This window comes from Budorcas taxicolor, chromosome 5 (assembly GCF_023091745.1).
Source record: "Budorcas taxicolor isolate Tak-1 chromosome 5, Takin1.1, whole genome shotgun sequence".
In the NCBI taxonomy this organism is placed as follows: Eukaryota; Metazoa; Chordata; class Mammalia; order Artiodactyla; family Bovidae; genus Budorcas; species Budorcas taxicolor.
In genome coordinates, this window is record NC_068914.1 from 154,311,325 (window position 1) to 154,332,633 (window position 21,309).

The 21,309-nt window shown below is 52.6% G+C and overlaps 1 protein-coding gene across 1 annotated transcript in view; it reads left to right on the plus strand.

Annotated features, from left to right (window-relative positions):
• The window catches only part of TAB1 (TGF-beta activated kinase 1 (MAP3K7) binding protein 1), a 75,622-nt gene that overhangs the window by 20,305 nt on the left and 34,008 nt on the right, over nucleotides 1-21,309 (plus strand). The window contains exons 2-3 of the mRNA XM_052641517.1: nucleotides 223-460; nucleotides 1,818-1,963. Coding sequence (XP_052497477.1) covers nucleotides 223-460; nucleotides 1,818-1,963 — 384 coding nt within the window. The remainder of the gene's footprint in view (nucleotides 1-222; nucleotides 461-1,817; nucleotides 1,964-21,309) is intronic.

A 21,309-nucleotide genomic window follows, 5' to 3' on the forward strand; every position in this document is an offset into this window, starting at 1 on the left:
TCAGTGCCTCCAGCTGGAGAAGGAAGTGATTGACCCCACCTGTGCTGTGTGACCCCATGCAAGTTTCCCTCCCTCTCTGGGCCTCCCCCTCTGACCTGAGTGCCGCACCTCGGCCCTGTGACTGTTTGGGATGAAGAGGGCTCACAGAGGGGCAGGCAGCCGGCGCTAGGAGGGGCCTGCCCGGGTCTCACGGCCACCCCCACCCTTCCCCTGTCGCCACAGGTGTTCTCCATCGTGGTGTTCGGCTCCATCGTGAATGAGGGCTACCTCAACAGCCCCTCGGAAAGCGAGGAGTTCTGCATCTACAACCGCAACCCCAACGCCTGCGGCTACGGCGTGACCGTGGGCGTGCTCGCCTTCCTCACCTGCCTGCTCTACCTGGCCCTGGACGTGTACTTCCCCCAGATAAGCAGCGTCAAGGACCGGAAGAAGGCCGTCCTGTCCGACATCGGCGTCTCGGGTGAGCCCCACCCCAGTGGGTACTGTGCCTCCCTCCCCCCGCCAGCAGCACAGAGTCTGCCAGGGGCTGTCCTGACCGTGGTCCTGCTCAGCCTCACACACACCTGGGAGGTGGCTGCCACCCTTCTGCCCATTTTCCAGATGGGGAAACCGAGGTGCAGGTGGTTGCAAAGGGACAGACTTGGGGTCACAAGGCTGGCAGCAGGGTTGTGTAGGACCAGGGCGGGGCCCGAGACCCCAAGACAGCCCACAGCTCATGGCAGAGTAGGAACACAATGTCCGGAGGGGGTTACTCTGCTTTCACTGGTCTCCTCTGGCCCCCCTCCCTGGTGGAGCCCTGTGAGTACTAAGCCGAGCGATGGCCAAAGGCCCTGCAACACATTAGGTGCCGTGGGAGGGTCAGAACTTGGGGCTGGGGAGCTGCCCTTGCCCTTTAGAAGTGGCTTTGGCAGAGGTGCCCTGGCCTCTGTCCCAGTGAGTCTGAGAGGCTGGAGGAGGCTTGGGCTTGGTGTCCCTGGCCTGGGGCTCGGTCTGGGGCTCCTCCAGCCACTTCCAGGACTCTCAGGATGTGCCTGGTCTGCAGGCAGTGAGGCCTGGGGCCCCTTCGATTTGAAGGTACAGATATGCCGCGAGTGGTTCTCAAGGGCTCCCCAACAGTGCCTCTGGGAGTGGCTGGGCTCTAGGTGCCAGCCCTTGGGCATGCATGCTCTTCATCCAGAGCAGCTTTGGGCCTCTCTAAGTAGACTGTGGGCATCCAGAGGGGAACTTGTCCCCACAAGGCTCCCACCCCTAAAACTCCCAAACCTGGACTCTCAAAGGAACCCTCAGCCACCTCAAGGCTCCGTGGGACTGCAAACAGACGTGTCCCCTCGTCCTCCCCGGTCCAGTTCTCTGGGAGGCTGCAGCCAGGTTGGGGGTGGGCACAGGTGGCCGGCCGCCCCTCACAGAAGAGCTGCAGGCCTCAGGCTGGACCACGGGTCAGTCAGGGATTAAGCCGGGAAGCCTGTGCTGGCTGAGCTTAGAGCAGCGAGGCCGAGGCTCACTGACTTTTCTCTGTCTCTCCCTCTCCCCGTCCCTCCCTCTCTCACTGCCCGCCCCTCCCTGACTCTGGTCCGGGCCTGGCTGCCTCCTTCCCCGGGGTCTCTCTCCTGCTCCGGGTCTGGCCGGCCTCTCTGTTCTCACCTGTGCTTCCCCGCGCTCCCCGCACTCTGACCCCCCCACCTCCTCTCCCTCTGTGGGTGGGGAGTGTGGGAGACGTGCCCTTGAACCTCCCCGGTTCCTCGGTCTTTTTTCCCGTCTCCTCCTCCCCACCCGCCCTCTCCGCCCATGTGGGCTGCCTGGCCCTGCGCCCACCCCAGCCTTCTGGGCCTTCCTCTGGTTCGTGGGCTTCTGCTTCCTGGCCAACCAGTGGCAGGTCTCCGAGCCCAAGGACAACCCGCTGAACGAGGGGACGGACGCGGCCCGGGCTGCCATCGCCTTCTCCTTCTTCTCCATCTTCACGTGGGTGAGTACGCCGTCCAGCCAGCCCACACCTGCCCGCCCCAGCCGGGCTCCCGGCTGTGCCTTTGAGCACAGCCAGGGTCTCTGTTCTGCTTCCCGCCTCAATGCACACGGCGGGGCTGCTCCCTGAGGAGGGAGACCGCTGCCTTTTGCCAGCCAGGACGTCGGGGGTGATAGCAGACCCTGGCTCTGGTTCAGGGCACCCTTCCTGTGGAAACAGCTTCCCCTCCTAACCACTCTGGTCATTGGGTGGTAGTTATTTATTGTTCCCTTTTACAGACAAGAAGGTTGAGGCCTAGATGGGAAGATAAGGCTTTGAGGTTCAAGGCTGAGAAAGAGCAGAGGCTGAGAGTCAGGAGACCTGGGTTGAATCTTGGGGCTTCTCCTAATTTTCTGGGCCTCTGCCTTCCTGTCTGTAAAATGGGGAGATTGGGTTTGCAGTGGGCTGTGTCACAAACACAGGTGCCCATCTGGCAGGCAGAATGAGAGAAGGCGTGAGTGGACCGGGCGGCAGGTGTTCAGCATCCTGAAAGGGCACCCTCTACCCAGGCCCTGTTCTGAGCAGGACTGGGGACCCACAGAGGCCAGGGCCTCTGATTTTCCCAGGGAGGCCAGGAATCTGAACTTCTATGTGGATTCTGATCTTTGTGTGTTAAAAATACATGTATATTTGACCTCTACATATATATGTAGGTCAAAAAAAGCATGTCTCTGGGCGCCCCTGGCCAGAGGTCGCCCCCTTTGTGGATTTTGGATCTGGTGGTCTCGCACGCCAGTCGGTATGGCAGCGTGACTGTCCCCTCCTCCCACTGGCTCCCTGTCCTCTCAACATGTTTTTTCTTCTCCCATCTCCCTCCTGCAGATATCTTAGGTCATGTAGGCTCCCTTCCCCCTTCCCAAGGGTTCTCCCTTCCCCTCCCACATCCCCCTCCAGTCCAGGCCTTCGAGCTGTCCTCGGCCTTCTGCAAGAAGCGCCCCCCCACCCCCCACCCCCGGCGCTGTATATAGGCACCAGCGCCGGCCACTCCTGTGAGACCATGCTGCAGCCAGCCTTCCCTGTTCCCCTCCTGGGCCCATCCTGGCCAGATTTCTTCTTCTTTTTGTGGACACCTAGACATCCCTTTTCCCCTGGGGCGGGGCTTGCAGAGGAGGAGTGAGTGAGTGGTCACCGGGACTTCCAGGGGCGGAGTCTGAATGGCTGACTGACAGGTGCCGACCTGCCCCCTGAAGCCAGCCTCCCTGATGGCGCCTCTGCTTGCCCCCTCATCTTCCGCGCTGGCCTCACCCCTGCTCTCTCCTGGCAGAGCCTGACCGCAGCCTTGGCCGTGCGGAGATTCAAGGACCTTACCTTCCAGGAGGAATACAACACGCTGTTTCCCGCCTCGGCACAGCCGTAGGCCTGCACAGCTTCCAGAAGCAGGAAGCCCTAAGTATATGCTCAGTGGCAAGGTTGAAGGGCAGCCCACTGCCTGGACCAGCCAAGATGCCAGGGCGTGCAGGGTAGCGGAAGGCTGGCTAGAGGGGCCAGTTAAGGCTCACCACTTCCTCATCACCTCCTTTGTTGATTCTTCATGTGTCTATTCATTCAGTAAACATTTATTGAGCAACTGTTCTGTGCCTAGTGATGAATCACAGGTGGTTCCTGGCCCCAGGAGCCCACAGGCTGGGGATGGGAAGAGAGACAAACCAAAATCTCTCTCAAATGCACTGCCAGGCTGGAGGTGGCTCCATAGGGCTGAGAGCCCCTCCCACAGCTGCAATACGAAGGCCAATTTTACAGTTCCAGTGGAGGCTGGCTGCCAAAAGGGGCCTGGCCCAGCACAGCAGGGGACTCCTGGTCTGACTCTGCTCTCGTGTGCTGTGGGACCCTGGGCAGAGCCATGCACCACTCCGTGCCTCAGTCTGCCTCCCTGGATTGAGAAGTGATAATGAACCAAACTCTCAGGGCTGTTGTGCAGATGAAACGAAGGTTGGCACAGGGCTTGGCACAGAGATGCTCAATAAATGTCAGTTCTTTTGTTCATTCATTCATTCTCTCCAAGGAGTCAGGGACACCTTCATAACTTCTTCTTTGGGAGTGATTCCTGTGCGGTGAATCCCTGATCTTCCAAAGGACCTTGGCCTCCAGTCCTGCACAGGTTCGCTCCTTGGGGCCCTCAGCTGCCCTGGAACACAGACCGGCCCCCAGGGCAAAGCCCTGCGCAGTGGAGATGCCGCAGAGAGTGCGCCTACTCTGAAGAAGCAGAGCCAGGTGGACCACTAGGTCCCTGGGCTCTGAACAGAACTCCCAGCTTCACCTCTGCACCCAGGCCCAGCAGGGGCCCACACCCCCTCCACGGTTCCTGTCTGTGGCCCTTTGAACTGGATGGCTCAGAGAGTCCTTAACTCAACTGGGGTGAAGGAGTGACTGCAGAGATAGCACTAGCTGCCTGTAGCCAGAGTCCTGCCCTGGAAGGGTCTGCAAAGGTCATCAGCTCCAGGCCTCTGCCTCCGTGCAGGACAGCAGTAGAGCCAGGGAGCTCGGGAGGACCATGTCTGCAGAAATTCCTCTCAGGAACTGATTCATCCATTCCCTTTGTGCTCTTGTGGACTCACTGATGGCTCAAGGGGGCTGGAGACGGGGTCCCTACCCTGGGTGGGGGAGGAGCTTCCCGTCTCCCTTCCCCAGGCCCCTGCATCTGAGCACCCTGTAGCCAGGACCTCATAGTAACATCGTGGAAAATACGAAAGGGCCGCTCCTGATTTCCTCGGCCTACCTCCTTGAGGTCTGGTCTGCCTTTTCCAGGCCCCTGGCACTTTGCCCCTGCCTCTCCCCTGTTGGTCCTCTCAGGTTCCTGGTTGACTTAGTGCCTTGTCAACTGGCTGATCGAAAGGAAGGAGATGGGGAGGGCCCTGGCCTAGGAAGGGGCAGGACCCCTATGTTCAGATCTGGGTTCTGGCACTGACTCTGCCATGAGGCCCCCTTTTCTAGGCCTCAGTCTTCCTGGCCCCCACACAGAAGTACGTAGAACATAAGCATTTTCCCATCACAGGCAGATGACTTTGGTTGGGAAGACCTCTGGAGAAGGCTTTCAGCGTAAACCTGTGAACCTGTGAACACTGTCTTTTAATGACAGGTTTAATTTATTCCCTAGCTTGGTGTGATCAGTTTCATTGTCCTTAATAATAATGTAATTGCTTTTACTTAAAAAGGGTTTCACACCTATGTATATATGCTGTAGACAAGTCTTTCCCAACTGAGTTGTATGTAAAAAGGGCTTCAGTGGTCAGATAAGTGGTTGCTTGCTTGGGGATCCCAGCATACATGAAATAATCAGAGCTCTGATGACTCCTGTGGTCCTCTGTTTAACTCAGTTTCCCAAACTTATTTGATTAAGCATTAACGAATTAGGTTCAGCAGCAAATGACAGAAATCACAAATGACAGTGGTCTAAAAAAAGTCTAAGTCTGGGAAGACAGTCCAGGGCTGGCATAAGTGACTCCAGAAGTCTTCAGTGACTGAGGCCTCTTCCAGCCTTACAGTTTGGCTCATGGACCTCATGGTCCATTATGGCAGCTACAGTGCCAGCTCTCACATCTGCATTCCAGGCATCAAGTCAAAGGGTGAGAAGGGAACTTGGGGCTGACCCATTGGCTAGAGCTTAGTGATATGGCTATGCCTAGCTGCAAGAGGGACAGAAAACTTTTAGGAGAGGCCGACATTTATCTGTCCCACCAAGAAATTTTTTTCTCCATCCCATCTAACATCCTAAGAACACAGTTGGAGAAGGATATTATGGGGCTTAGGCCATTTTAACACTCCAGAGTGGAGACTCTAGAAATTTTTTTTGCCCTCAGTAACCTTTGGCATTAGGGGTCATCAGGTAGGTGATCTCCACACTTCTTATTGGCTGGACAGTGTGGTTCTGGGCTGGCTTCTGAGGACAGCTTTCCTCCATCCCCCCTCAAGCGTGTTTTGAGGATATTTAACCCTCTACTGTCCGTGTCCTGTGGACTAACCTCTACTAACCCAGTGCTCTTGTCTGTCTCTCCCCTAACCACCCCGTCCCGCCTGTCCTTGTCCCTGCCAACCCCCGTCCCCAGGCGGGCCAGGCTGTGCTGGCCTTCCAGAGGTACCAGATTGGCGCCGACTCGGCCCTCTTCTCCCAGGACTACATGGACCCCAGCCAGGACTCCAGCATGCCTTACGCCCCCTACGTGGAGCCCAGCGCCGGGCCAGAGCCCACCAGCATGGGCGGCACCTACCAGCAGCCGGCCAGCGCCTTCGAGCCCGAGCCCCAGGGCTACCAGTCGCAGGGCTACTGAGCCACAGGGACCACCTGCCCCCCGCCTGCCCCTGAGCCACCCCAGCTGCCCCCTGCCCCCTCCCTCCACACCCAGCCCCCCTGCTCCCTCTCTGGCTGCCCTGCCCGGCACCTCCAGGTGGTTCCACTGAGGTCCAGGGCCACTCAGGTGGGCGGGGCAGTGAGGTGCTGGGGGTGTCCACACGTGTGTGCAGGTGTGCGGCGCCCTGGGGGTTGCGTTCGTTCCTTATGTCTGTGAGCCTTCATTGAGCACCTACTGTATGTCATGCCTGTGCTTGGCACGAGTGCTAAGACAGATGGTCCCCGGAGACGAGGAAGAGGGGATGTGGAGGAGGCCCTGCTCTTAACCAGAGGTAGGAATGGAGAGAATCTTCCACCTGGAGGATGCTGGGAAGATTTGACTGCGGGGTGTGAGTACCGCAGGACACTGGGGGCTGTCATCTGCTAGGAGTGACACCCCCGCCCTGCTCGGAGTGTTGGGCCGTCTCCATTTTATGCTTGAGGAGACAGGCCTGGCGAGGTCAGGGTCACTCAGGCAGCCAGTGATAGAGGTGGGGCCACCACAGGCTGCCCGACTACAGAGCACTTTTTGTCCCCCAGGGTCCCCACCATCTCCCATCCCCGAGCCCGGGGTTCCGCCGCTCAGTGCTACAGTCCCTCTGGGAGGCCTTGGGGACCTCAGCCCATGAGACACCCTGATTCTGCTGCAAGCCAGGGGCCTGCTCTGCCCCGACTGTTCCGCCCAGCGGGACAGCCCTGCCTCCAGGCCCCTCTCCCCACATCCCGCTGGCCTCTCCCCTGGCTGCCTTCCCGGGCGAGAGAGCCGAGCGGGCCGGCCTGGCTCCCATGTACCACTCCGAGCTGGGTGCATCCTCCCTTGAGCTCCAGCAGGCCTTCACGGCCTCCCGACTGATTGACCACTGTCCCTGACTCTAGGAGTGGCGCGCTAAGTCCCTGCCTGGGGCTGGGTGGACAAGGAGGCCTGGAGGGGGAGTGTCTGGCCCAAGATCACAGTGAGTGAGTGGCAGAGCTACTCGCCCCAGCCACCCCAGCAGGTGCCCCCTTCCCTGCCCCTGTGACCTCCCAGGAAACAGAACTGATCTGGGACACTGTGTCATCTTTCCTTCATCCGGGGTCAGCTGGGGGCCGAGGGGTGGGGACGGCCAAGCCAAGGCCTTCCAGAAGGCCTGCCAAGTGACTGGGCTCCCTGCGGGAAGACAGGGCTCTAGACCCAGCTCGGCCTACGCCTGAAAGCTGCTGCTGTGGGACAGACTGTCCCCAAGATGGGTGGCGAGAGCCCCTCGGGCATGGAAGTCCGGGGGAGGCCGCAGGCCAGGGGAGAGGGTGGCAGGTGTCCCCCGAGGCACGGGGAGGTTGAGGAGGGACTCTGGATAATGCAGGCTCTCCACTGAGCCTTATGGGGTGGGCAAGCCTTGAAGCGGGGAGACTGTGGGGACAAGGTCCAGCCGCCAGTGCCTCGGGGAATGGGGCAGCGGGATTGTGGGTTGGTACTGCGCTGGGTAGTTCCCACCACCAGCCCCCACGAGAACCCTACGAAGCAGGTCATAGCCACTCACTTTCCTTTTGACTCAGCAGTGATGGGGCATTCGTGGCAGGAACACAAAGGGTGGGGTGTCTGCCCTCGAGGAGCTGACTGTCCTCAGAGATGAGCGTTAAACCGACCGCTGGACCCTGGGTCCCTTACGGGGGCCAGGTGCTGTGTGAGTACAGCTGTATGGACTGCAGGTCCCCACGGAGGGGCCCGGAGGACGGGCAGGTGTTAGCATGCCAGTGAGGGAAGGAGCGGGAACTCCCTTGGCAGAGAAGCAGCATCATTGCCCCCACTTAGCAGAAGGAGAAACTGAGGCTCAGCACACGAGTGAGTTGGCAGTGGAGCATGGATCAGGTCTGATCAAGTCCTCCCAAGGGGCAGCGGTGACGGGAGAGGACCCCAGACAGCCGGGTGACAGCTGCTTGTTGGGGACTTCAACTTTCCACATCTGGGAAAGGGGCTCCCCCAGGGTGGCCCAGGTCAGGACAGGCTGGGACTCTGGTATCCTCCAAGTTGAGCAGTGGAGCCTGCACTAGACCAGAGGTTTGCAAAGCAGGTCAGGGTGCAGGTGGATGTGGTCTGTTTCTGGCAGAGAAAGTTTGGTGTCCACACAAGATGCTATGAGAAGTCCTCCCCCTCGTCCCCTCCCTGCCAAAACCCTCCCTTGCTGGGGAGACCCCAGGGTGCTGCCTGTCTGTTCCCTGGGGCACTGACCAGCTGCTGGTGATGCTGGGTGAGAGAGCAAGGTACTGGGTATTTATTACAGAGTCTCCTGCCCACCCCCCCAGATTGGGAAGGTTTACCAGACCCCCTGCCAGGAGTGGGGGTGCTGAATCATTTCACTCAGCATTCCCCACTAGTCCTGGGGTGCTGCCCAGGCAGGACCCCACCGTGGTCAGGCTGTGCCCTGGTGGGTGAGAAAGAGAGGGCCAGAGATGTGGAGCGCAGGGCTTAATCGAGACCCAGGGCTCCTGACTCTCCTTCTCACTGGTTGGTGGGGAAGTCTTGCTGCTTCTGTTGGCTGAGGACAATCCCCTGGAGGCCTCAAGCCTGGAGCCAGTGCTCACAGATCAGTGACACCCTCTTTCCCTCCCTGCTGCCCCTCCTCTGCCTCCCCCCTGCTTCCAAACCTTTCCTTGGAGAAGGGCACCCCTGCAGTCTGACCTTGCTGAGTTTGGACCCCCTCCTCCCATCGAGTACAAGAGAGGGCAAGGAAAACTGGGTTCCACACGAGTTTAGAGCTTCGAGGACCCTTATGGGGCAAAGTCCGGGCCAGGAAGACAGTGACTTGTCCACGGTTGGGCACAGAGCTAGAGGTTCCGGATCCAGGTCTCCAGCCTCTGATTGTGCAGTCACAGGTCATCTGCCCGGGTGTGGCTCCTGCCACTCCTGGGGGGGGTGGGTAACTGTTGGGGCTAGCTCAGACGGTCCCAGCATCTTCTCCCCACTCCAACCTTCCCAGGTGATTCTTGATCTTCAAAGACTGTTGGGGGTCCCAGGCTTCCCCCATGTAACCAAGACCCCCTCCCCCCATACTACCCCTTGGGAGCCCCCAATCTTGGCCCAAGACCCCTTTGATTCTCTATGGAGCACAAAGGGGGAGCACCCCTCCTAACAAGAGTTCGTGGGAGGATGAACGTGTCCACCCATCTCCTGGCGCTGCCCCTCAATGTGACACTCCCCGTCCCCAGGTGCCCACAGCCCTTGTCTGGGTGCCCCCGCCTTGCCCGCAACGTAACTGCCTGTGTATAGTATAAATATATATATTTTCTATATATAAGATGTATAATATAAGGCTCCACAAATATATCTGTGTGTGTGTGCGTGTGCGCAGTGAATGGCGGTCCCCATCCTGGGCCCCCACTCTGGACTCCCCCACCACCTGGTTAAGTCTCTCAAGAGTGAGTCCAGTGGCCCCGTGGCACCCTCCTCTATGACATCTGTCCATTTGTGGTGAACCAAGTGAAGGTGGTGACTTCTGGTGACATAGTAATAAAGTGAAGACTCAAAACCCACCAGCGGATGCAGAGCGTGATGGTGTTTTTTTGTCCTTCGTGAGTGTGGCTTGGCATTTCCCTATCGCCTCTGTCTCCCCTGACCTGGAACATGCTTTATTCATAATTGTTTAGTTAAAATGTAAAATCATTACAGTTGAAGCCAGTACCCCCCAACTTGACTTGTGTACACGCACACACACCCCATCGCCACTCCGTAGCCTGGTCCCTTCTAGAGGCAGCCAAGATTAGGAGCGTGACCTCATTCCTTCCAGACCGTTCCCATGCGCTTATGTACACACATGTTTGCAGGACACTGTTTTTAAAGTTAGCTGCCCTGAGCTGTTTTAATACTTAAACAGATCCTGTAAAGTGCCAGACTCTGTACGGGCCTTAGGAGTTCAACAGTGAACCGGGTAGACAGTCCCTGACCTCACAGAGGTGGCCTTCCAGCAGGGGAGATAGATGTTAAACCAACATGCAAGCAAAAATCTCAACTGCGTGAGTGCTGAGCCCCTCTGAGCAGACGACCCTTAACCTGAAGCAGACCCCTGGGTCATGGTGGGACTGGGCTCCAACCCTTTGGGTTTGGCTAGACCCTGGGCCTCACTGTAACAGCCTTTCCCTTCAGTCTTCAAGATTTATAAACGATGAGATGGTTGGATAGCGTTACTGACTCAATGAACATGAGTTTGAGCAAACTCTGGGAGACAGTGAAGGACAGGGAAGCCTGGTGGGCTACAGTCCATGGGGTCACAGAGAGTTGGACACGACCGAGCAGCTGAACGGCGGCAGTAGTCACATCGTTCTCCATTTGCACTTTCTGTCCTTGAATCTTTATTCAGGTGTTCCCTCCACCCTGCAGTGACCAAAGCACTTACCACATATGTTACCTGTCAAAAGACTTCAAAAATTGACAACGAAGGACTCAGATCTGCCATCTGGGGTGGGGGTGGGGGAGTGATTCAAAAGACTATGTCTTGGGTCAAGAAGATGGGTCCCTAAAAGGGCTGAACGGGACATCCCAATGGAGACTGCCAGCCTTCCAAGATGACCAGCCCTCCACACTGATGTGGGTTTTCAAAAAGTCATCATATGATGGCCATTCACTGGACTGGAGGGAAGTCTGTAAAAGCCTGAAAGGCTTAGTCAGGACAATTGGGGAAAATGCGAAAATGCTTTAAAAAAATATTACTAGTTTTGAGAATCAGGGCCACTATATAATTTTCAAAGCCCAGTTCAAAATTAAATGCACAGCCTCTTTGAAAAGCAATAAAAGGGACGTCCCTGGTGGTCCAGTGGCTAAGACTATGCACTCCCAGTGCAGGAGGTCCGGGTTCAATCCCCAGTCAGGGAACTAGATCCCACATGCTGTAACTAAGACCCGGCACAGCCAAAAGAAAGCAATAAAAAGCAGTACAGTTAAAGGTACTAGAATATAAAGATTTTTCCTTTCAAAATATTTTATTACTTATACGTAAGAGGTAATAGTGATACATGAATAACACTATAAACCTAAAATTGCAAAACAAATTTTCATTGTCATAAATTTATATAATACAATACACCTTGTTAATATGATATCTAATTATTAAACTTTTTTGACTCACTTTTTTGCAAATTCAATTACCAAAACACATACTTTTGCTAGTATCATTTCAATTGAAATAATGGAAAGCTATGACAATCATTCTTGGCTAATTCACGATCACAATTTTTTATAATTTTTAATTTTGAGAAGGACCTTTCTGCTGCTGCAACTGTTGCTGGAGTTGTTAAGAATATTTCATAGGCTGTCACATTTGGAGAAATTTCTAGTAAACTTTCAAAATATAAGTTGAAGCGCATCTACACATAGTGATTCTTGTGGAACCATTTTCTGAAAAGATTTAACTCTTCATGCAAATCAATTTCATGTAAGTCTGACTTGTAATTTTGAATGTAAATTTATACAGTGACATTTTAATGTTTTCCCCAACATTTTCTGTAACTTATGGAAGTTGTATAAGAAACTGGGAGTGACTTCATGATTTGTATATAATTTTAATAACTTGTTTATACATTAGCTTGCTCTACCTTCAGTTACAAGGAAAAATTAATTTAAAAAATGCCTTCCTCACTAATAATGCAACTTCACTTGAAAATGGAATTCCTCTCTATAGAAGATGGTCTGTAAATTTAATTTCTATTTCTAAGCCTGTGAATACTTGCAATGCTGCAGCAGTTTTCAAAATGAGAGGTTCAAGCTCTGAAGAATTCTAATGACTCCCTGACATGCTTTATAGCAACATCCACGTGTATGCTTTGGTTTTGTAATAATTTACCGACAGTTTACTGCAAGAGTCCTGGCAGTTCTTCTGCAGACTTGGGCTGCAGCGTTTATATTTCTGTAGATGCTACAGGATCCACTTCCATGTGGGGTCCCTTCTCATCACAGCCTCGATGGACCACAGCCATCTTCTACTGCTGCCAGTCTGGGCACAGATCCTGGCCCCTTGCAGCCCCACAGTGTCTCAGATTGCCCAGCCATGTGGGTGCACGCCCAGTGGCCAGGCCAACTGCTCCTCACCCAGACTGCCCACTGCCCGCCGTTTTTGTTGGCCAGAGCCTGCTTGCTGCCACCTGCTGTATCTTCCCTGCTCACACACATGCTTTGTCGTCCCGTTGGATTTCTCTTACAAAACAAGCTCAAGGAGAAACTCGTTAAGAATTTCAAGATGCCACATGCAGACAGTAAACTGAAAAATGGATCCCTTCTGAGAGCAGGTCCTTGTGTGACTGCACTGGTCACATGCCCGTGAGTTCAGTGCCCTCTCTACTTCCCCTTTACCCGATTCTGAATCTATTTATTTCTGGCTGTGCTGGGTCTTTGGTGCTGTGTACAGCCTTCCTCTGATCGTGGCAGGCGAGGGCTAGCCTTTGTTGCGGTGTGGAGGCTCCCAACTGTGGCGGCTTCTCTTGTCGCAGAGCATAGGCTCTAGGGCTCAGTAGCTGTGGTGCCAGGCTTAGTGGCTCCACGGCATGTGGAATCTTCCCAGATCAGGGATCGAACCTGTGTCCCTTGAGTTGGCAGGTGGATTCTTATCCACTGCACCACCAGGGAAGTCCAGTTCTGAATCTTTTATTTTTTTTTTTTCCTCCGTTTAGTCTCCTTGTCGGGTAGACAGCTACACTTGACTGGGCCTGTAATATTGTGCTGTAATAAGAAACATATACTTAGTCTTCATCCAATCCGAGTTCCTGACCAGCACAGAGCTCCTAAAATCCTTGGAATTTCTGAATGATCTGGCTAAGAGAATTGTCTTTTATGTTCGTAATAAGCCCCTTTTAACCACACCTGACCAGATGTTCATGAGGTGACTTGGAAAGCCCCTAAGGATGGGGGATTGTTTCCAGGGGTATCAACCCTGTGATTAAAGGGTTGGAACTTTGAGCCCTACCCGCTGACTTCTGGAGAGAGGGGAGGGGCTACAGATTGAGTTCAATCACCCATGGCCAATGAGTCAATCAGTTATGCCTAAGTATTGACACTCCATAAAAATCTTAACCTAAAGGGCTTCTGAGAGCTTCTAGGTCAGTGCTGGGTAGATGGCAGACCCAGAGATAGTGTCAAAGTCCTGCAACCCCTTCCACATGCCTTGCCTTCTGTGTCTCTTCCATCTGGCTGTTCCTGAAAGGCATCCTTTTATGATAAATAGGCAGTAATAAGTAAAGCACTATCTGGAGTTCTGTGAGCCATTCTAGCAAAGTATTGAACCCGAGGAGGAGACCATGGGAACCACTGATTTATATCCAGTAGCTCAGGAGTATTTTCTGAAGTTAGGGTAGTCCCTGAAACTGATCTAACTTGAGGGATGGGACCCTAACTCCAGGTGCATAGTGTTATAACCAAATAGGGGACTTCCCTGTTGGCTCAGTGGCAAAGAATCCACCTGCCACTGCAGGAGACACGAGTTCGATCCCTGGTCCAGGAAGATCCCACATACCTTGGAGTAGCTAAGCCTGTGCTCTAGAGCCTGGGAAGCACAACTGTTGAGCCCATGTGCCACAACTACCGAAGCCCAAGCCCCCTAGAGCCCGTACTCAGCAACAAGAGAAGCCACCACAATGAGAAGCCTGTGCCCTGCAACGAAGAATAGCTCCCACTCGCTGCAACTGGAGAAAACGCCTGCGCAGCAACAATGACCCAGCAGAGCCAGAAATAAATAAATAAATACAATTATTTAAAAACAAAAAACCAAATAAGGTTTGGTTAGGACACTCAGCTGGTGTCAGAGAATTGGTTGGTGTGGGAAACCCACATACCTTTGTTGTCAGAACTGGGAGTAGAAGTATAGAAGAAAATTGTTTTTCCCTTTAGGGCCAGCTCTATGGTAGGCACTTCATAGTGTCTATTTCACTTTTTTTACACCTGTGGATAGAGGCACTAAGCTTATTCCATTCTGCCGAGGAGGAGCTGGGCTCCGCTAGGGTCACGCTGAGGCAGAGCCTGAAGTACTATAGGGCCCCACCTGCAAAACCCATGCTCTTAGGCATTTTGCTGCCTTTTGTTGAAATATTTGTATATATTTCCAGTAATTCACAGATCCTTAAAGGCTTTTATGCAGCAATTCCCCCGGCTCTGAATGTTTCTGAATCAGCAAAGGCTTTGGCTTTGGTAAGCCATCCACCCTCCTCTGGGTTCACCCATCTCTGCTGTCTTCCCAAGCCTGTCCCAATTACATGTCCTAGAAAATGCTACTTCAAATGCTGGAAAAACTTCAACAAAACCAAAAGCCTTTTCCTCAAGCTTTTTCCAAATCCGCAGGCTTTTTAAAAGTCACATCAGTTGGGCCACTGGCATCGGCTGAGCCTTAGCTGTCAACATGGCAGACGCCCAGTCCATCCTTGGCCTTCTCCATCCACACTCGCTTCCTGGGTGAACCCACCTGGTCTTACGGCTTTAAACATCCACTGTAGGAATTCCCTGGTGGTCCAATGGTTAAGACTCTGTGCTCCCAATGCAGGGGGCCTGGGTTCAATCCTTGGTCAGGGAACTAGATCCCACACACTACAAGGAACATCAAAGATCCTGTGTGCCACAACCAAGAGTATGCATGCCGCAAGCCAAGATCCCAAACTCCAGCAAAGACGCCACACGCTGCAGCAAAGATCAAAAATCTTGCATACTGCAGTCAAGACCTGTCTCCAGCCTCCTGCCATGACTTCAACCATTGCCCAACACCCCCCCAGCCCACCCCTTGTTTGTGCTGTCCCCTTGGTCCAGAACGCCCTTTTTCCCTTCTCTGTCTGCCTAATTCCTCTGTGCTCCTAGACTCAGCTCCAAGGTCACCTCCCCCGTGAAGTCTTCCCTGATCACCTGCTCCTACCTCCCCAGCACTCTGTAATTACCATCATCTTCCCGGGGCTCACCCATCCAGTCCTCACAGCAAAGTCACCTTGGCTGAGGTGACTAACAGGCCAGAAAAGCAGTTTGGTGGCCCAAATGGCAAAGGCCTTAGCACCTTCTGTGAATCTGGAACTGTTCCCAGAATCCCAAGGTCAAACGGTAAATGCGTATGGCATGAGGAGGGGGCAAGTGGGACTGGAAAAGAGAAGGAGAAGGGACAAGAACCAACACCTTTGGAGCAGATTCTATGTTCTCGTGCAAAAGGCCCTGGAGATGCTACTTCATTGTTAAATCCCTGGGAGGTAAGGATTTTAAAAACGAACTGGCGTATAAGAGTTACAGAACTAATAAAAGTAGCATTTCAAAGCAGTTCAAGCGACTATGCAATAAAAGACTTTAATATGAAATCGGCTATGTATATGGAAACAATCAAGTTGGATCCCTTACATGGCATTAAAACTCCAAATGGAATACGTTAGTTGCTCAGTTGGGCCTTACTGTTTGCGACCCCATGGACTGTAGCCCACCAGGCTCCCCCATCCATGGAATGCTCCAGGCAAGAATACTGGAGTGGGTAGCCGTTCCCTTCTCCAGGGGATTTTCCTGACCCAGGGATCCAACTGGGGTCTCCCACACTGCAGGCAGGTGCTTTACCACACAATCATTTAAGTGACGATTTATGTGAATTTGGGGTAGAGGAGGTCTTTGTCAGCCTAACACAGAAGGCAGTGACCAGAAAGGAAAATACTGAGAGACCCGACTATGTAAAAATGTAAGTGCTTCTTATGTCAACAAATAAAGTGAAAACGAAAAACCGGGGAAAATATTTCCTACATGCTACCAGATAGAAAGGGCTTCCCTGGTGGCTCAGCAGTCAAGAGTCCTCCTGCAATTCAGGAGATGCAGGTTTGATCCCTGGGTCAGGCAGATCCCCTGGAGGAGGGCACGGCAACCCGTTCCACTATTCTTGCCTGGAGAATTCCGTGGACAGAGGAGCCTGGCGGGCTACAGTCCAGGGGGTCGCAGAGAGTCAGACATGACTGAAGCGAGTGAGCACAGCACGGCACCAGACAGAAGTGCAGGTTCATAATCTAAACAGACGATTCACACAGTGAGAAATGTAGATGGGCCAAAGTTCAATTTCTCCAGTAATCACAGAAATATGAGTTAAGTCAAATTGAGGTACTGTTTACCATTTACCAAATTATCTGGGACTTTCCTGGTGGTCCAGTGGCTAAGATTTCATGCTCCCAAATGCAAGGGGCCCAGGTTTGATCCCTGGTCAGGGAAATAGATCCCACATGCAACTAAGACCTGGCATAGCCAAAGCAATTAAATAATAATGAAAGTGTCATGAGGTACCATGGGAGAGTGCACTATATAAAACTGCTGATGATAGAAACTGTCATTGTATAGGTTATAAACAGCTTTTGCAATCTCGGGCAGGAGAGGGGATCTGCCTTTGTTCCGAATTGTTTTGTAAAGACCCTTTCCTCCAGCCCTCTTAGTCAGGCAGCTGCTAAGTAACAGCCTCCTGATGCTCTTGGGGACATTCCAAGCTAGCTGCTTTAGACTAAGGTGTTAAATATTCTAATCCATTATATAAACTGGGTAGGTAGTTAAAGGACGCCCCCAGCCCCAACCCCAAACTTGATTTTGGACTGCTCTCTGCAGGAAGGTGCAAGAGCAGGAGCTGAAGCATGCTTTAGATGGGAGGCCAGGATTCTTCTCCCCTGCGGTGGTGGCTGGGGTGGTCTGCATGCTGGGCAGTAGGCTGCACGCTGGGGAATAGGGGTCCAGTCGAGGGCATTGAACCCCTATCCAGAGGCCGAGGTGGGCTAAAAAGAAAACAGTCATGTGGCCCCCGTGGAGAATCCCAGACTGTGGACTTTGGCAGCAGCGACCTCGGGTTTAAATCTGCCTTTTGTTCTCCCCAAACCTGCAGTCAGATTTTTATTAGGTTGGTGGTAGCTGTGTTTTAGGGAATTCAGGGAGAGTGTTGAGCCTAGAGAAGCCGTCCTGGGAGCTGAAGCCTGGAGATGTCAGCAGATGGCAGGAGGTGACCCATTTCTGGGAAGAAGGGCAGTGGTCCAGAGGAAGGGAGGTGGCTCAGGTGATGAGTGGCAGCCAGGTCAGAGCAGGAAACAGGAAGCACGGCTTGCAAGTCACTGGGCAAAGTGAACATTCGAAAGCTTGGTCTCACGGGCTGTGTTAAAGAGCAGTGTTGCCCAAGGGCCCAAACCCCAGAATTCCAGGACCCTTGGCTTCGTGTCGGAGGCAGGAGAACAGGCCCTTTTCTATGCTGGGTGACTGGAAATGGCAACTGCAAACTGGGAGACAATTTTCCAGTTGCAGCAAAATCCTTAAAAATGTGCGTACTCTGATCTTAGTTCCCCAATCAGGGGTTGAACCTGGGGCCATGGCTGTGGAAACACTGACTGGGACTTCCAGGGAACACTGACACTTCCCTGGGACTGCCAGGGAACTCCCAAGAGCTCATTTCTTTTTGTCTTTGATAATATTCCATTGGTTGTGTGTCCCACAGTTGTTTGTCTATTCGTCTACTGAAGGACATCTTGGTTGCTTCAGTTTTGGCAATCATGAGTAAAGCTTCTATAAACATCCATGTGCAGGTTTTTGTGTGAGTGTAATTTTCAACTCATCTAGATAAACACTAAGGTGCGTAATTGCTGGACCATACAGTACAACTATGTTTAACTCTGCGAGAAACCACCACACTGTCTTCCAAAGTGTCTGTGCTGTTCTGCACTCCCACGAGCAATAAAGCAAAATTCCTATGGCTCTACATCCTTGTGAACATTTGGAGGTGTCCACGTTTTGAATTTCAGACATAATAATAGATGTGTAGTGGTATTTCATTGTTGTTTAATTTGCAGTTCCCCAAAGACTTGTGGGGGACTTCCCCATTGGCTGTGATAAAGAATCCACCTACCAAGCAAGGAGATGTGGGTTTAATCCCCAATCTGGGAAAATCCCCTGGAGAAGAAAATGGCAACCCATCCCAGTATTCTTGCCTGGGAAATTCCATGGACAGAACGGACAGAGGAGCCTGGCAGGCTACAGTCCATGGGGTCTCAAAAGAGCTGGGTATGACTTAAGCGACTGAACAACAACAGTGAAGACATGTGGAGCATCTTTTCATACACTTATCAGCACTTCTGTTCCAGGTTTGGGGGATTCCCAGGTGGTGCTGGTGGTGAAGAGCCTGCCTGCCAGTGCAGGAGATGTAAAAGACACAGGTTCAATCCTTGGGCCGGGAAGATCCCCTGGAGGAGGAAGTGGCAACCCACTCCAGGATTCTTGCCTGGAGAATCCCATGGACAGAGAAGCTTGGCATGCTACAGCCCATGGGGTAGCAAGAAGTGGGACATGCACTGAGGTGATGGGTTCTGTTGGAGGGCTACTCCCCACCCCCGCCACTGTATCAGTTAGCCTTTGCTGTGTTAACGCACTATTCTAAAACAAAGTCACACATCTGTAGGTGTTGTGGGTCTCAGCTGATTGTGGCTGGGTGAGGCTGGGTGCTTTAAGCCGCACGGCTGGGCCTGTTCTGTCTCTCACTGTGGGTTTCCGGGTCTGCTGGGGCGGCTCTGCTCCACGGTCTCATACCTTCTTTGGACCACTGTACCCAATTTAAATATATATTTTGATAAATGCATTTCAATATAATGGATCTCCTTTATAAACTTTGGTATATTATTTTGTGCATTTTAAAATACTATTGGGGGGGTGGTGGTGGTGGAGGCTCCTGCTAGTGGTCAGAGGCTCAGAGAAAGTTAAGAAATCTTAGTCTACAGGAATTTGCAATGCAACCTTGAGTTGAATCCTGAACAGGAAACAACCAAGACATCACACAAAGAAAACTGGTTAAGTAATCTTGGTTTTACTTTTACAGTGGAATACCATTACCATAAGGGAAGTAAGAACTTTCTTGTAGAAGAATAACAAAATAAAACATTAAAATTACATTCAGTGGAAAAAAGTTTATAAAATAGTACATACAGTGCTCTCCAATTGCTTTCCGGCACCCCTGATAACCACTGATCCACTTCTGATGACTAGAGCTTTGCCTAAGAATTACTCATTAAAGAAAATAAACAATTGATAAGATGCTCAGAGGGCTTCCTTAGTGGTTCAGATGGTAAAGAGTCTGCCTGCAATGCAGGAGACGCAGGTTTGATCTGTTGGTCAGGAAGACACCCTGGAGAAGGGAATGGCAACCTACTCCAGTATTCTTGCCTGGAGAATTCCATGGACAGAGGAGCCTGGCGGGCTACAGTCCGTGGGGTTGCAAAGAGACGTGGACTCAGTGACTAACAAACACTTTCACTTTCAAGATGCTTAGAGAAGTTAGCTGAGTTGCCTAAGGCTGGGCACCTCCTGGGAAACCTTCTGCATTTCCACCTCTCCATCCTCTTAATTCCTCCCCACTCCCACCCCATCCAGCACATTACATCTGTGACGAGGTTCTGGGGCTTAGGACTTCAAATATGAATTTGGGAGGACATGATTCAACCCTTAACAACACTGTCACAGAGTAGGGGGTCACAAAGACAGCCCCTGAAGCAAAGGAGCGCCACTGCTTCCTAGCTGTGTGACCTTGGGCAAATGACCTAACTTCTCTGGGCCTCAGTTTTCATGACTGTAAAATGGGGATTGTGTGTATCGCTGACAGCTGTCTCCAGCTGCTGCCTTTCCAGATCCACCCTCATGTTGCTGCTGAGGTTGCAGGAACATGCGGCAGTGACTGAGCAGAGGGGAGCTAACGTGGGCTAGTCCCCACGAGACACATGGTGCCTTTAGCCAGGACTTCCCAGGTGGCCTGGCTGACACTGTCCTCCGACTGCACTGAGATCCTTCCTACCCCACCCCCCGTACTGGCCATCCCCCAGGCGTCAGACTTTCAGACCTGCATCATAGTCTGATGGCATATCCTACCCAAAGGTAATAGTAACACGTTCCACAGGGGTAGTTATGACAACCCTGCACAAGAAGTCATATGTGTAAAGAATTGAGAAAAGCGCTTGGCACTTGTTCGGTGCTCAATAAAAGTTTATTCATTCACAAAGCATTTATTTGGTATCTGCTGTGTGCAAAACACTGGGGTTGCAGAGATGAGTAAAACCTAGTCCTTTCTTTCTCGCTTATTTTTTAAAAAAATTTATTTAGTTAGTTATTTGGCTATACCAGGTCTTAGTTGAAGCATGTGGGATCTTTAGTTGCAGGATATGGTATCTAGTTCCCTGACCAGAGATCAAACCCAGGTCCCCTCCATTGGGAGCTCAGAGTCTTAGCCACTGAAGCACCAGGGAAGTCCCTCGTCCCTGGTATTGAAGAGGTATACCCAAGTGAGGTAAACCCAAGTGAGGATAGAAGTAGTGCATGGAGAAATTGAGAGCAGGGTATGGGGGAGGGGTGAGCATTCTGGAAATTATCTTAAAGGAGTAATTTAGGAGAAATAAAAAGCTACAAAGGTGAGGATGCCCAGGGCACTCTCCACCACTCACAATCCACCCTGCACCCAGGAGTCCCAGTGATCAGAAAGATCATCCTCAAATCCAGATCTGATCACATCTTTCCCCAGCTGCCAGGCACCTGGGGGCCCCCCAGACTCCCACGGTCACGAAGCATCAGTGGTCCAGCCCTGCCTCTGCTGCAGCTTTGGTTCAATCTCACCAACACCAAGGGCTTCCCAGGTGGCGCTAGCGGTAAAGAACCTGCCTGCCAACGCGGGAGACATACGAGACAAGGGTTCGATCCCTGAGTTGGGAAGATCCCGTGAAGGAAGTCATGGCAATCCCTCCAGTATTCTTGCTTGGAGAATCCCATGTACAGAGGAGCCTGGCGGGGGTCCATGGGGTCGCAAAGAGTCCGACACGACTGAAGCGACTTAGCACACCAACAGTGAAGCCAGACAGACCATCGCTGTAGGCTTCAGCCACCGCCTTTCTTTCTCTACCAGGTCTACGCTCTTGCAGGTACCTCTGCCTGTAACATCTTTCCCTTCCCTGTCATTTGACCACCTCCTATGTATCCTTCATGGGCTTCCCTGACAGCTCAGTTGGTAAAGAATCCGCCTGCAATGCAGGA